This window comes from Pygoscelis adeliae, unplaced genomic scaffold, assembly GCF_000699105.1.
Source record: "Pygoscelis adeliae isolate BGI_AS28 unplaced genomic scaffold, ASM69910v1 Scaffold42, whole genome shotgun sequence".
NCBI lineage: Eukaryota > Metazoa > Chordata > Aves > Sphenisciformes > Spheniscidae > Pygoscelis > Pygoscelis adeliae.
Window position 1 is genome coordinate 9,815,390 of NW_008824283.1, and position 16,076 is coordinate 9,831,465.

Here is a 16,076-nt window from a genome sequence, read left to right on the forward strand (position 1 = left end):
AAGTAGTTAACGGTATTGAAACTGGTTAGATTTGGAAGTGCTTTCTAAGTACTTCAACAACAAAGGCTACTTCTTTGTTGTTGTTGTTGCAGTGTCTCCTTTCTGCTGTTAACAAGAGTCTACTCAGCTTTGGGTTCACTCCTGCAGTCAGCACTCCTTCCCTACTTTATTTACCACTACCACAAAGCCTTGTATTTTAATCGACAGAGAGACCCCTTTAAGCTTCCGCTGTCTCACTGCATTAGAAGGAACAAGAGAGTCTTTAGAAGGCACGGAACAGGAAAATACCAGCAGACAAACAGGCAAGTGGCCGCCATCTACCTGTGCAAGCAGAATATTTATAACTTCTTCATTCTCATTCATTTCTTCTTTGGAGACATCCTCCTTTGAAAGGCTAGCAATTTCTTGTGCAATCTTTGTTTCACACTCCTGCCAGACAAAGAGAACAACTTTTAAAAGGACAGCTTCCCCAGTCACTCTTACTGTAAAAAATAATTTTTTTGAACGTATTGTTTTCCAAATTTAGAACCACCATCTCGGTTGTCTTGAAAGTTTTCAGCAAGGTCTCTCCCTTCTCTGGGACATACGACAGTTTAAAAAAAAAATGCTTCTTAAGTTTGTTAACCATGAGTCTTCCCGTAATTCCTCTCGGTATTCCAGGACACACTGTTTTAAGCATGTAATGAATACACGCTCTGTCAACCACTAAGTTTTTAATCATACTTTTTTTTTTTTTTTTTGTAAACAGCTGTGAAGGAGTGTGGAGATCTTTCTTGCTGTCTCTGGGGAGAGCCAGCCAACCAGCAAATGCAATTGCTCCTCAGCCATGTAAAGTTAAGATGAAAAAATGTGCAATAAAAAGATTGAAATGTGGTTTGATCTAACTGGGTGCCTTTGCATTGTCACAAGTTAGGGAACGTTTAGATATTTTGTTCCAAGTTGTATGAACAGCAAGAATAAAGGTATTTGCTCCACCCAGAGAACACCGTCCAGGGAACAAGCGTAACTGATGAAACTTATACTTCAAAAAAGGAGTGGTCAAACGATCCTTTTCCTACTGAACCCACAGAAGCGCTCAAAGCAGTGTTAAATACATACACCCCGTCCCCCGTCCATCTGTGTCTCTCTATATACGTGTCTTGGAAATACACGGAAGAGCAAAACTCAAGCATTTCCAGTTGACACAGCTATATGAACTCAATTGCCCAGTTTTCCCCAAAAATGCATTTCTAGTCTCATACCTTCAGAGCTCTCTAACTGGAGTTGTTATTTAAAATAATACTAGAAATTATGCAAAGCTGATTCTAGAAAGTATCTATCTATCTTTTATGTTTCTCTTTAGGGTTTGCAAGCTAAAATGAATGAAAACTTGAATGCACAGACAGGAACTCATAATAAAATTCCTCAGTGGCCCCCATCCTTTCTCAATCTGAATTATAACCCAGAGAATACTGACCCTTTACACCTGTCACAGCCTCTAAGACCTGCCTCACATTTATGGTATTTTTAAGTATAAGATTAAACAATAAGGCTGAATGATGCTCCTCGAGAAACAGATACACAGTGAAAAAGCAACAGTCGTGAAACTTTAGGAAGCATTGCCATAGTTAAAAATACCCCACGTAAGTTTCATCCATGTTTTAGGTGTTTGGCCAACAAATAGAAAAGTTACCCACCTGTCTCTTAGCTTCTCTTAGTTTCCTCTTAAGAGCTGTTAAAATTCTTTGCACCTCCCAGAGTCTCTCTTCTTTGGATAAGTCTTTTATCCCTGCCTGCAAGTCTCTGTGTAAACAGTTCAGTAGGAACTCCTAGAAATATTGCCAAAGAAATGAGTGTCTTTCTTTAATATATCATAGCAGGGCAGACTGGAAAGAAAAATCTTTTTGGCTTCATGGCAACAGGCTTGGACTTCTGGTTTTCAAAGCTTGACATGTCGACTACCAACCAGGGTTACCATACATTCAGCACGTGACCTAGCACTAGTTAAAGCGTGCGGTTTCTTTAATACCGCTCTGTTCTCCCAACCTTCCTCCCACCATGAAAGTAGTGAACTCCTGAGCAAAGCAGTCCACAAAAGACACGGCTATAGTCATCGCAAGACCGCAGAAACTTTCCACGCATGAAATGGGCAAGAATATCACCCATCTCCTTCCAGTGGTCTCCAGTGACAGGACAATTGTGATACAATTAAAGAGTATGTTGCAAGCTTAAGAGAATTTACTACTGAATGTATAAGAGCCAGGGCAAAGATAAAGGGAAAAACACTAAAGCAATTGCCAACCTGTCGCCTGATTTCTTCTTTGATGCTTTCTTGTGTTTCTGGAAGTGCTGGCATTGTTGCCATATTTGACCAGCGAAGAGGCTTTGTCACCTGCTTTAAGGTCACATTCCCAAAGAACTCCTGAACGTGTGTAAAAAATACATACAGGACACGGTTGCTGATCTGCAAAGAGACGACAGGCAAAATACTGGTTAAGATGATTTATTCACATAATCTTTATCTGTGAAGCATAGTATCTTTCTCCAGCAACAGAACAGCCTTTAGTATGCCTTTCTGTGAGTCGTAGTCCCAAGAGATTAAAACCTGGATTAAAAATGATACTTTAAATGACCCAGTGCTGGCCTCAAGGAATCACTTCACTATCTCTCTTACCTGTGTATCTATCGGAGGCATTTTCGTGCTAAACTCAGAATTTTCACACACCTTAACGCACCACAATTATTTCCATCACTGGTAGATACGGCAACATATTACATCTTTCTTCTTAGTCATGTAAAGGTAGTTAGTGACAGCAATAGGTAAGAGGGAACACCAACCGTACTGCGCTATGGCTGGTTGCTGGCTACCTTCTCTCTCCTCCCCAACCTGTAAGTATCCATCTTCTACAACTTCTCTCTCAGATGATTTAGTATAGCACAAAAAGTAGTTTGAAAGGAGCTGCTACTGTATTCCTTGTTTTAACATGAGACAGAAGCAAGTATTTATTTTGATACTGTGTCTTCCCTTAAAATTCAAAAATTCACCCTGAAAGAAGGCTGAGAGTTCTGTCACTACCTGCATTTTAATTGCTAAAATCTACTTAACAGCAAAACATGATTGGGCCTGCATTGTTTTACATTAATTGTTACTTCTTTTGTTAGCTAGAAAGTGTCTGGCACAGCAAAATAGCCAGAATAATACCCAGCCCTTTTGCTACTGGGCCTCCACCTAGACTCTTAATTATAAAGCCAAGCTTTTCTGAAGTGTGGGTTTTCTTCTAGAAGACCCACACCCAATAACGCCATGTTTCCATTATGCACAGGACTAATTCTGAGCTGTATTTAAATTAAATACTTCCAAGATGTTTATTAAGGAATTAATCAATCCAGAAACCACAACATCTTACTGGAAAACTAAGTCAGTTGTTTTCCCCAGCAATTTGACTGCAGACGCCAAAGCCATTATACCAAAGTCATTACTGCACCAGGAACATCTATTTGCAGGACAGGGTTTGTTGGCTTGATACTAAAATTAAGCAACAATATAGTCTTCACTAAATTATCATTGAGTCACAGGCCCACAGAAATTGTGTATCTGCATGAATTATTGGACAAATTCAACATTAAATTACTTCTGTTCACAACAGAATTAAAACCCTGCAGCAGTCTTTGTAATACTCTCATAATAACCCAAATATCAGACCCATGCTATGCAAGCTCACACTCGGGAAGTCTTGGTCCCCCTTTCCCAGCATTTTAGGTTCCCGTGGCATAAAGAGAAGTTGCACTTTAGCTTAACTCTATCAGACAATACCCAGTTCCCGTCTGCAAGGGAATTCCTACAAAGAAGTCTCTCTCTTGGGCTGAAGTTCTGCTCTAACACTTGCTGTGTGGCGCACGTACCTGGACAGTAGGGCTGAGCACTATGGAAATATTCTGGATGTTCATTTTTGTTTCCAGTTCCTTTGCAATAACATGGTCCATATGCACAATCAGCCAAGAAATTAGGAGATGGTTACACTCCGGCAACTCTTTCAGCAACCTCTGGCACTCCTGGACTTTCTCAGCTTCTGTGCTCTTTCCACAAGCATCTTCAAAGCGGGGCATTAGCTCTTTGGTAAGCAAGTTTTCTGGCAGTTCTCGTAGGTACTGTTTCAGCAAGCTGGCTACTGTATTGGGCTCGTATTCTTCCAAGTTGGGAGATTCTTCTCGATCGTAGGCTGCTTTTAGCTCATCAACTTTTGATTTTATTCCTTAAAATATTTAGATCAAGAATTAAGAAAAATCTTCAACTGTAAACGTATAATAGTTATATTTAAACTTTTTTTTTTTTTTGAGATGCATTTATTTCACCTCTCCTTACAATTTAAGCTAATTGAGGGATACCTTTTAAAAGTTACCCACATGTAACAAAATCACGACTCAAAATTATGGGATCACTGATCACTGCTTCTAAAAGCACTGACTACTACTATGAAGCAAAACCACAGAACTGCTGAAGCCCTGAATCAGAACTGGCGCCAGCATTCCCTCTCATCAAGGAACATCAAATAGGGTGAGGAAGGGTAGGGGAACATGAGATCAATTGTGTATTTGCATTCAGCGTCTTTCAGGCTGTTCAATTATACAGCCCTAAGCCAAGCAGCAAATATGTTATCAACTCAAATATTGTGCAACAAGTTCTACCTATAACAGCTTTCTTCTGTCAAAACAAAACCCACACTTTTTAGTTTCCAGATTTCCAGCTGGCCCTCCTCAGCGGAAGAATCTCACAGAGGATTCTTGATTTGAGACACTGCATGAATAAAAGTGTGTTCGCATAATTATTCAACCCAGCCAAGATTTTCTGTAAGGTGTTTTTATAACTCGGTGACATTCCAATCTTCCCAAACTCCGGGAAATTCCATTCTTAAAGCTCCAACACCCACTTGAGTTACACTGACTTAATGCGCTGCCATGGCTTGCCTCATACACGCGCAAAACGGTGTGCACTCAGCCCATGGTAAATGCCAGGCAAGACATATTCAGTTTCATGTCCAAGCAAGTCAGTCATCACAACGGCTGGTAGGTTGTTAAGCCACTGCAATTGTCTCCCTGAGCTCTCAATTTAAACAATCTTACGCACACAAGAGGGTGCTATTGCACTGGAGAACACCTAGGAAGTACAAACATCAAAACTGATTTACAGAAAACACACCACCTTCTGTGAAAATTCCCAACACATCGTGCCTCGGAAAAGCACGCAACCAGAACGTTCCAATAGGCAAGACGAAGAAACTGCTTGAGCTGCTGCAGTCCTTATGCATGCCTACCAAATTCCATGCAGATCGACAGCGTGAAGACAGCTTGATGAAGCCTTTAAAATCGTTTGGTTACTATTTTACAGTGCTAGGCAACTTGTTTCAAATGCTTTTCCTCAAATTCCTTTTCTCACTTGTTCTTGCTCCCTTAAACAGACCCACAGAAGTACTTACACGAGTTATACTGCAGATGCAGTTCACAAATAAAGGGACTGTTTTGTTTAACACGACTAAAACTGATGTTTCATTTACGTAAGCTGGTGTTATGCAACTACCATGGTTAATTAGCCGCTGTTGCTACACTTAAATAGTGAAACTTGTATTTTCTGCTTATTAGCGTATTTGCTCAAAGAAAAGAAGTTTTTGGGAAAAAAAAAATCATACAATGGAAGTAACTGGAAAAAGCAGCTTACTGGGAAGCTTAAGTAATAAAATGGTTATATCTCATCTTTGCTTTTGCAATCAACTAGCATTGTATTTCTAATGCAGAAGTAAAAAAATACAAGCTGGCCATACTAACACATTTTATTCATCGTTACCACCCTATCACAAAAAGCCAAAACAAGTTTATTTTTACTGCCATTAAGCAGTGCCACCACATTAGCAACTTTTCTGGTACTTCAGACCTATGGATTTGCTTAACTTTAGCTACCTGATTATCTTTTGGATAATTAAAATCAAATGCAGCTATAAACAGAGTCTCTAGGTGTTGAAAATGGTAAAATAATAAGAAAATTGCAAGTAAAGACCTTAGGAACCTGCATGTCAGTGTGCCCAGAGTACCTGAAACTCTGTAGATGCCTTCACATTTCATGCCATACTTCTCTACGTAATCTATACATTCACGGAAAACTGCTGGCAGGCGGATGCCATCATACATCATGGTCCTGTCTACCGCATCAGACAAAGGAATGCCAAACACGGGTCTGTGACTTGGAACATCCACTTGAGGTATCTCTGTCTCCTGAATTGGCTTTTTCTTTTTCTTCTTTTCTTTCCACTGTTTTACAACATCTGCTGCAGTTAAGTCTTTTGACTTCTTCTCTTTATGTTTGTCTTCCTTATGTTTGTCTTCCTTGTGTTTTTCATCTTTGGGTTTTTCTTTTATTTTAAAATCCTTCTCCTTTTTTTTGGAAAAGCTGGGTTTCTTGAAGACATGTATTCCCTTGGACCGCTTCAACTTTGAAGGACTTTCAGCTTCATCACCGGAACTGTCCTCTTGAAATGCAGCATAACCTTCCGCTATTAGGCAAAGGAGGAGAAGGCAAGAGAACAGCTGTAAGTCTGTTTAGTTTCTAGACAGCATATTATAACAGGGAGAGAACAAGAAATAATATGTAAGGAGGAGAGAGAAGAAGCAACATGAACTAAAAAATAGCGTCTGCCTGACTCTTCACAAGGTTTTCTTTAGTTGTTACACAATTAAGTGGACAAGGATTAAATCAAGGTTGCATAAGCACATCAAAGATAAGCCACACAGTTCCTGAATGATCTAAACAATTAATACTTTATATACTTACTCATAATGGCAATGTCCATCTTATGGGCTAGTTTCCCATCTAATAGTCAAGGAAATGCAAAATAAAAACAACTGTCTGGCAACTTCTCTATGTTCCTGTAACCAACAGTATAAGAGTCGCTGTTAAGGATCATCTACTACATACACGTAAGCCTAACAAACTTCTATTAAGAACAAACTAAACTTCAGCCACTTAACTCCCCAATCCCTTTCCAGAATATTATGAATTTTAAAGATAACTATGAAGTTGTTAAAGTTTCAGCCTCAAATAAAATCCCCCAAAAAGTAAAAAAAAAAGCCCAAGCACACTTACTTTTCCACTAGATGAATAAAACAATTCCAGTAACACTAGCACAATACCTGTCAGTGAAGTTGCGTATTTGCCTTAAAAAGCATATGCGAGAGCTTCAAACAACAAGTCCATGGGCAGAGTACACTGTTTCAGCGGCAAAACACCAAGTGCTGTCTAAAACACACACCAGTGCTTTTACTAACTACGCCTCTGCAGCTAGCCCTGCCTATCCTTCAGGCAAGAACAAGGCAATCTTTAAAGGTGGATTAAAAAAAAAAACAGAAAAAAACCCCCAACAAAAAACCAACCCACGACCAAACCCAACAACATACAAACCAACACAACTTCCAAGTCAATTAATTGTGATTTTACATACACAGTACCCCATATAAGAAAAGTAAGCCTGAAACCTGGTCAACAAAGACGACATTTTACACGCCATTTGCACCAGCCGGGTGCCCCAAGGCAGTGGGCAGCGAGCTCTTGCTTCAACGGGAAGCCCCCATTATACAGATCCTTTGAGGCTCTTCCACTACCGACACAGGCAGTGCCTCTGCCCGAGTGAGGATGCACACCAACAGCCAAGTGCTCCTCCTGCGTGAATAGCTTTGGATGGTGGAAAATTACCCCCTTAGATTACAAGAGAGAGCATCGCGGACGAGATTATCGGCTGTAATTTTTACAGGTGAAAGGCCTTGTGCAAAAGAACCAGGGGACATTCAGTCTTTTATTCTTCCAATTATAAACTGTATTAAGCTGCAGAGTTTCTCAGCATTATTTCAGCACATCCAAGGAGCTGTCTGTATTTTGAAGCCTCCTTGGCTGCTCTGTAGAAGGTAGCTTTTAATAGTCAAATAAATATAAGAAATGTATTAAAGCATGGAACTGCCATAAAATAATTACAATTGTTTGACCAGCTCACCCTTCCCATCCTGGACTCTTCCCTAGGACTACCAAACATGCACTTCTATAGAAGGCGGAGAAAGACCGTAGCACTGTTCCTTTCCAAGTGAATTTTAGTATAAAAATGCAAACGTTAACTGGCGGACAACCGGCAACCACGTCTCATCCTCCCAGTTTACTGGCTATACCATCATTCACTTTTTTTGTAAACTAAAACCAGAAATGGGTAAGGAAACCTGCAGTGCATAAACTAAGGATTCAAATCTCACTCTGATACAGAAAGACCTGCTGACGCACCAGCTACGGGACAAAGGAGGAGCACACATCACCACTGTGTTTTGTGAGAGTGAGATGGGGCGGCACGGGGTTCACAGATGTAATTACCAAACAGAAAGCCAGATCTTCGCCAGAGCGAGCCCAGAACAATCTGCCCTCAATCTTTCCTGCTAAGTAGCTGTAACAGCTCCCAGTCGAACAGCATAGGGTTCCCACACACACGCGAGGAATAGCGTCAGCATGTCCTCCGGGTCAGCACAGGGGACCCAGGCTTGGAGGTCGATGTCACCAACAAACAGAGCACCTGCCTTACGTGTCTCAACACTCCACGTTGCAACACAAACCTTGGTGCTTTTCTAGATCTGTGGTAATGTAACACCAGCAATAGCACATTACTGAAACTGGTATTTCTTGACTTCATAAGAAGACATGAAGGAGCAAGTTAAATACAAAACCAGCCTATTTTAATTTGTCTCAGTAATGTAAGTCAACAAAGTTTAGACATATACACTAATTACAGATTCACAGAGAATCTCCCACCCATACCAAGAAGGGGCCTTGCTTTGTACGTCTCTCAGAGTAGCCCAGTTTTCTTTACCATACTTCTGGTAACAAAATGACTGCATCCCTTTCACCAGGGATACAATACATTGAAATATAAACAACCTAAATTTATACAGAAGAAAAATTACCGAAAGCACTTGACAAATCAGGTAATTTTAAATGTGGAAAGAAGTATTACCTACTGTTAGTAAACTGATATTTCTGTTCACTGTTTCCTCAAGACTTCTACTACCAACAGTCTGCATTTTCCCATCACGCTAATGTATGTCAATGACATTTTCCTGCACCTATATGAGACCAATACTAATTTAATAAATACCCCAATTCTACTGGCATAACGATTGGACTACCTGCCAGTTCCTTGCTCAGGCTTCGTTAGACCTTCCACAAGCATGCCTTCGCTGCAGTTATTTCAAATGTGATGCTGCAAGTATAGCCCTTATCTTACTGAAAATTATGAAAACCTCTTTTAAAAATAATTTAAAAAAATTCCAGTGTTACTTTGGAAAAATCTAACTTACAGGTTTAAAAGCTTTGTCATGCAGCAAGGCCACTGTTTCTATCAGTCTGCATACTTGGGAATACTTCTCCTGCACTCTTACAATGAAGTCATAAATTCATGCTAGAGTATTTATTGTTAACACAAAGGGTTGCATTATGTAGAACTGCCGGTTATCAAACCTACCACAAGATACATTTTGTGCGTCAGGTCTCTGATGAGTTTTTAAGTCACTTATACCTCTACATCTGATTTTGGCTCCCTGGGGAAATTTGCATGCATCTGTAATTAATTCACTGAAAGAAAACGTATCGCTTTCACGTATGGAAGAATTAGTAGGTCAAATATGACTATACTGACCGATGTGCAACGCTAGCATTAGTTACCTAATTTCGATTTGTCAGAGGGATTGCCATCAACTTGTATACCGTTTCTAAATAAAACGGTAAGACACACATGGATGCATAATGAGCTTGGGCAGATGGCTTCTATTTCCTCTCCTCACCCACAAGATGTATTGTTATTATTAATGGAAACTTCAAACTTACAGACACTACCAACACTTACTATCCAACTCTCAATTAGATCAGTTTGCTTTTAATATACATTCCACTCGCTGATGTAGCACAGCACTCCCAAACAAATACTGCATTCAGATTACCGCGCAGCACTACACAAGGAGAGCAAATGAAGTTGAAATATGAAATTTGCCTTACTTTATTTTGATTTAAAATACTTACTGGCATTGAAAGGCAAACTTTTAAACTGTTTGCAAATGGTACTTTGCTAAATAAATACACAGTGGTATATAGATATACATAGTAATTTGTCAGTACAACAGGATGTAGCAACCCAGAAAGATAAACCTTGATATGAAGAGCCTCTAATGTTTATCACGGGTAGAGAATTCTAGAAACTTCTTATTTGGTAGGTCTGGAAATTGTATTCAGAGCTTCTCCACACACCAGATTAGTAAAAATAATGTTTTGTTTGCAATAGCAGCTACTTGGTTATTTTGTAGGATGACAATGGCCTCCTTACAATTTCTAACAGACCTGCCCCTATAGACATGTAGTATCCACCGCTACTGTAGAACCCATCTCCATTAGCACTCTGCACAGAAATGAAGGATCACAAGCACAGAGACAACTTATCATGTCATTGCTCTACCTGGAACAGCTGGGAATACTATTAGGGCTTTTGCATGGTTGCTGGATGTCCACATTCCTGAGCAGAAATTATTTTGGACAGAAATTCCTTAAGATGACAGAAGAAAGAATAGGCTGGTATCTTCCACCTGGTGGTACCTGGCAGAGAGTTGCAGATCGCTAGAACCTCAACTCAGCAACTCAGAGAAAGAAGATAAAGGCTAACACCCAATTATTGTGATTGTTCGGAGCAGGTCCCCAAGTTAACAGTAGGAATATTTCAGCCCTCATCCACATCCCAGAAGAACACACAGGACCCCCCTGCCCAACACATTAGGGATTTGGTCTTCAAAAATATTTCCTGAAAATTTCAGAAGGGTTCATACCAATGATACTACTGTCCTTTCACAAGATAGTTTAGTTTACAATTCAACCGATTCTCCATTTTCCCAAGAATTATATAAAGAAAATGAAAATTATTCTAAACAAAAAATCCTAGCTGCATATTGACCCCATCCTGTCCAACAGTACCAATCTCAGAAGTAAAACGAATAAGCAGAGTAAGGTCTACTACACACAGGCTCTCTATCTACAGAAATTCTAATGGGTAGAATAGCTTGTTCTTCTTAAGTATTACTTATAACCTTTTTCTTTTGCAAGGAACTGTATGTTTTACGACTTTATCAACATGTGATTAACTGAGAGATGGTTAACAATTTTAAAAAAAAATCAATTACTCTGGTCACTGTCTCATATAAAACATTACTGCTTCAAAAAAAAAAAAAATCTGTTTCTGCTCACACACTGCCACAGCATAAGTTCTTGCACGGACAAAGGTTGTTTTGAATCAGGAAACAGATCTGAGTTAAAACTATCCCAGTAAAAAGAAAATGAATTTTAACCCCTAAGAAGTCCCCTAATCTAACTCACTCTGCAGCTAACCAACACTCAGGCTGTCACAGAGGAGTGGCGAATAGAAATCAGTGGCTGAAACTTTTTTCCAGTAGTTGTCATTCCACATAAACCCCCCAATATTCCATTTAATTTTCTATCACCTCCAAAAATTTTTATAATTTTTCCCCCAGGATAATTGCTGTGTATTATTAGGTTATTGCCATTAACATGGCTTAGACAGGTGTACTCTGCGCTGGGTCAAAAACTGGCTGGACGGCCGGGCCCAGGGAGTTGTGGTGAATGGAGTTCAATCCAGTTGGCGGCCGGTCACGAGCGGTGTTCCCCAGGGCTCAGTATTGGGGCCAGTTCTGTTTAATATCTTTATCAATGATCTGGATGAGGGGATCGAGTGCACCCTCAGTAAGTTTGCAGACGACACCAAGTTGGGCGGCAGTGTTGATCTGCTCGAGGGTAGGAAGGCTCTGCAGAGGGACCTGGACAGGCTGGATCGATGGGCCCAGGCCAACTGTATGAGCTTCAACAAGGCCAAGTGCCGGGTCCTGCACTTTGGCCACAACAACCCCATGCAGCGCTACAGGCTTGGGGAAGAGTGGCTGGAAAGCTGCCTGGCGGAAAAGGACCTGGGGGTGTTGGTCGACAGCCGGCTGAACATGAGCCGGCAGTGTGCCCAGGCGGCCAAGAAGGCCAACGGCATCCTGGCCTGTATCAGAAATAGTGTGGCCAGCAGGAGCAGGGAAGTGATAGTGCCCCTGTACTCAGCACTGGTGCGGCCGCACCTCGAATACTGTGTTCAGTTTTGGGCCCCTCACTACAAGAAGGATGTTGAGATGTTGGAACGTGTCCAGAGAAGGGCAACGAGGCTGGTGAGGGGTCTGGAGAACAAGCCTTATGAGGAGCGGCTGAGGGAGCTGGGGTTGTTTAGCCTGGAGAAAAGGAGGCTGAGGGGAGACCTCATTGCTCTCTACAACTACCTGAAAGGAGGTTGTAGCGAGGTGGGTGTTTGTCTCTTCTCCCAAGTAACTGGCGAAAGGACGAGAGGAAATGGCCTCAAGTTGCGCCAGGGGAGGTTTAGATTGAATGTGAGGAAAAATTTCTTTACTGAAAGAGTAGTTAAACATTGGACCAGGCTGCCCAGGGAAGTGGTTGAGTCACCATCCCTGGAAGTATTTAAAAGACGGGTAGATGAGGCGCTTAGGGACATGGTTTAGTGGGCATGGTGGTGTTGGGTTGACAGTTGGACTCGATGATCTTGGAGGTCTCTTCCAACCTTAATGGTTCTATGAAAAATATCAAATAATTATATTATCCACAGAGGAAAAAAGATCCCTTGCTAGCATACGAAAATGCTTTTTTAAAATAGGTAATAATGCTGAAGCTCAGAGTATATTACTCCAGCAAAAAGGATTTACCTGAAAAACTAAGATGAATAACCTTGGGATATTTATCCTTCCCTCTCCACATACCGTCCTGCTCTTTAAGCATTTCTGAAGTTTACATTTAGAGTATTATTAAAATACCCCACAAATCTTTGTAGGATTAAAGTTACATACAGTTTCAGGAGTTTGGATGACCTTGTCATTAATTCACTAATATTGTAAGTTCAACAAACACTCACTCTGTCATACTTCAATATCAACACTTGTCTTTTTCTCATTGAAATGTTCACTTATATGTGTTTAAACCCCAAATTACATGACCATAGCAGTTGTGTACTGTCCAAAATCAAAGCAGCTGGCCAGAAAAGTGAAAAGAAACAATCTGAACACATGCAATAGAATTTAAAAGGTGGAAGAAACTGAAGAATCAAAAGTATGAAAGGGATAACAGAAGGCAAAGCTGGAAGGGGAACTCTTAAAAATCAACCACGTTAAGCAACTGTAAAGAGCCCTTGCCATTTACGTAAAATGTCTGTTCAGGGTATATTTACAATAATGACGATTTTTGGACTGTACGAGAGATACTGAAAGCTTTGTAACTTACCCTTATACCTGACTGGCAATTATATGACATACTTATATTACGACTAAGAAATGCTTAATGCTTTTTATATTACAGCTGCAAGAGAGAATTTGATTCTTCTTACATTTTGCGGTTTTGTGGTTTTGAGTAGCTGTTTTGTAGCTATATTTTGATAGCTGTATTCTTCACACTTAGCTAATGTGCACAGACCTGCACTATTTGCTGAAGAAGCGTTTTTCCTCTTCAGCCTTCAGTTAGACTATCACCATGAGACATGCAGAATTACACCTCACAGAAACCCACACTATGTATAATGCTGAGCTCTAACAATTCCAAATCTAGAGGTGTCTAATCCAGTTATAACAGAAAGCTGATTTGCAAAGAAGAAAAAACCCAGCTACTAATAGCTTGAATTTAGACCCATCCAATCAATACCGAATTTTCATCACCAATCCAATATTCTGTATTAGGTTAATGTTGTTTACATTAGGAAAAAACTTAAAGAATCAGTTGTCTTAAAACTGGAATTTAAACTGTGGTTTTAACTGGAGAATAATATATTTTTGAGTTACAGTATCCTTTATGCACACAGTCTTTAGTTAATAACAACAGTCCTTCTAAACTGTGGAGAAACAAATCCTGCATTTCAGGAAACAGGTTTGATTAAAAGCAGTGCAGTGGCAGCAAATTCTAAAAAAGTAATTATTTAAATATGTGCATGCATATTACAAATAGTCACCATATGCATCATAACACACCAGAATAGTGTGTGCTGTCTCATTGTTTTTGGTCTTCCAAATTTCACATGTAAGAAGTGGCAAGGTACACTGGCATCCAGAACTTCCAGGCATCAGAGATACAGGCATTGTAGAAGATGAACATCATTTCGAAATTTTGCTAAAACAAATGTCAGTTTAAAAAGTACTAACATTTGAGCTGTGGTATTTAGGTTTCAGAGACTTGGACAGTAAGGATCTTTCTGGTACTGAGAGCACTCAGTATCAGCTTAGTATTTCCAAGTACTTTGTTCTTTCAGAATATGTAGAAAAACTCTATTGAATACAAACTATTTCATGTTTCCAAAATTTTCTGCACAGATCTAAAGGCGTGAAGTAAGATTTCTGTTGTTTTGGAGGAGAGGTACGCTTTTTAAATGAAAACTTCTGTTCTGGACACTGATACACTGACAAAGAATGGATTCTACAGTCAAAGCTTTACTTTCTTCTCACCTCTACTCTGTCAGTTCTAGTAAATTCAGATCCCGATGCTGGCTTTCACATTTTTGAACCCTGCAATAATACTTAGACACTGCTGGAGGAAACTGCATGATCAGACCAAACTGAGAAGCTAGAGAAAAAAAGGACATAGATTTTATTACTCCTCAAATAATGGTGCAGTGTGCACATAAAAACTTGACATGGTACACAACAGCAAACTCCGAATACGGGAGACATAAGGGAAAAGGGTCAAAGTTGTTGAAACAGACTCTTCCAAATTTAAAAGTACAAAATTCAGGTCAAACTTAGTTTTATTTTAGCTAGCACCTCAGCTACAATTTCAAAAAGCGTCTATTTGAAAATACACTTGGAAACCTCCACTTGGAATGTGAACAGATAATGAGATTAGAAGAACCCCATGCCAGGCAATTACCAATGCATCGTTAAAGGTTTTGGATAAACATGTTTCTTAGTAATTCTGGGCACATGCTTGGCACCTGTATCTGTGCAACAAAAAACAAATCGATTTTTTGGGTAAGGTGTGGGTTTTTTTGGAAGAGAAACAGGTATTGCACAAAGCCTGTTTGTACAAGTTAACTTCCTTCACACCTAAAGAAGTTCCACTGGGAATATTAAGCCATTTTGAGAGAGAAAGAAAGAAAGGAAAAAGGAGAGAAAGAGAAACGATAAGCATGAAATAAGAGCAGTTGCCTACTCACTTCTTTTTTCTTTCTTCTTGAATTTTCCTTTCTTCTTCCCATACTCCTTTTCGTCATCAGATACTATATCTGGAGGCTCATGCAAGCTGTCATGAGGTGGTGAAGGCTCACCGGTGCGGTACAATCCAGGGAATTTTGTAGGACTGATTTCTTCAGAGCTGGGAGTACGAGCAAGACCCCCACTGTGTTCCACCCGACGGTGTTCACTGGGGCTGCTAGTGGGAGGCAGGAAGCACTCGGTCATTCTGATTCCCTGATATGAAAGTGAAATCTTCTGCTACCTGTCCATCACACCTGCAGCAGGGGAAAACAAAAAGAAACACCACACAATTTTAAGCAATGGGCTTCAGAACTCCTTGTTTAGGGCTCTGTCCTGAAAACACAACAAACAGCAATACCTTCTACAACGAATGTTCCAACTTATGATAAGACACAGTAATATAACATCAGGTCCTAAGCTCAGTGTTTGCAGAATCTGTCCATTAACTCCTAAGCCATATTAACATAATAAGAGAGCTGCTATTTTAGCCATCTCTACTTTATCCTATATAAAACATTATATATTAAGTATCGGACTATTTTAACATTTGAAATAGTTCTTACAAAATTCCAAAATTCACAGGCAGGTTGCATACATGTTAATGTTTATTAGTAAATAGTTACCTAACTTTAAATTTTTTACATAAAATAAGTCTGTCTGGAAGCTCAGACCGTTTGTGAGCACTGTACTTAAGGCAAAGATCACTTTCATCTTTCCCAAGCATATTTTACAGATGCAAATAAAAA

The 16,076-nt window shown here is 39.9% G+C and overlaps 1 protein-coding gene across 1 annotated transcript in view; it reads right to left on the minus strand.

Annotated features, from left to right (window-relative positions):
- RALBP1 (ralA binding protein 1) overlaps positions 1-15,594 on the minus strand; it is an 18,784-nt gene extending 3,190 nt beyond the window's left edge. Inside the window, exons 1-6 of the mRNA XM_009318535.1 lie at positions 15,291-15,594; positions 6,063-6,521; positions 3,883-4,232; positions 2,282-2,443; positions 1,677-1,808; positions 322-429 (exon numbers count right to left, since the gene is read on the minus strand). Of these exons, the coding sequence (XP_009316810.1) occupies positions 322-429; positions 1,677-1,808; positions 2,282-2,443; positions 3,883-4,232; positions 6,063-6,521; positions 15,291-15,534 (1,455 nt within the window). The 5' untranslated portion in view covers positions 15,535-15,594. The remainder of the gene's footprint in view (positions 1-321; positions 430-1,676; positions 1,809-2,281; positions 2,444-3,882; positions 4,233-6,062; positions 6,522-15,290) is intronic.
- Positions 15,595-16,076: the final 482 nt, after the last annotated feature.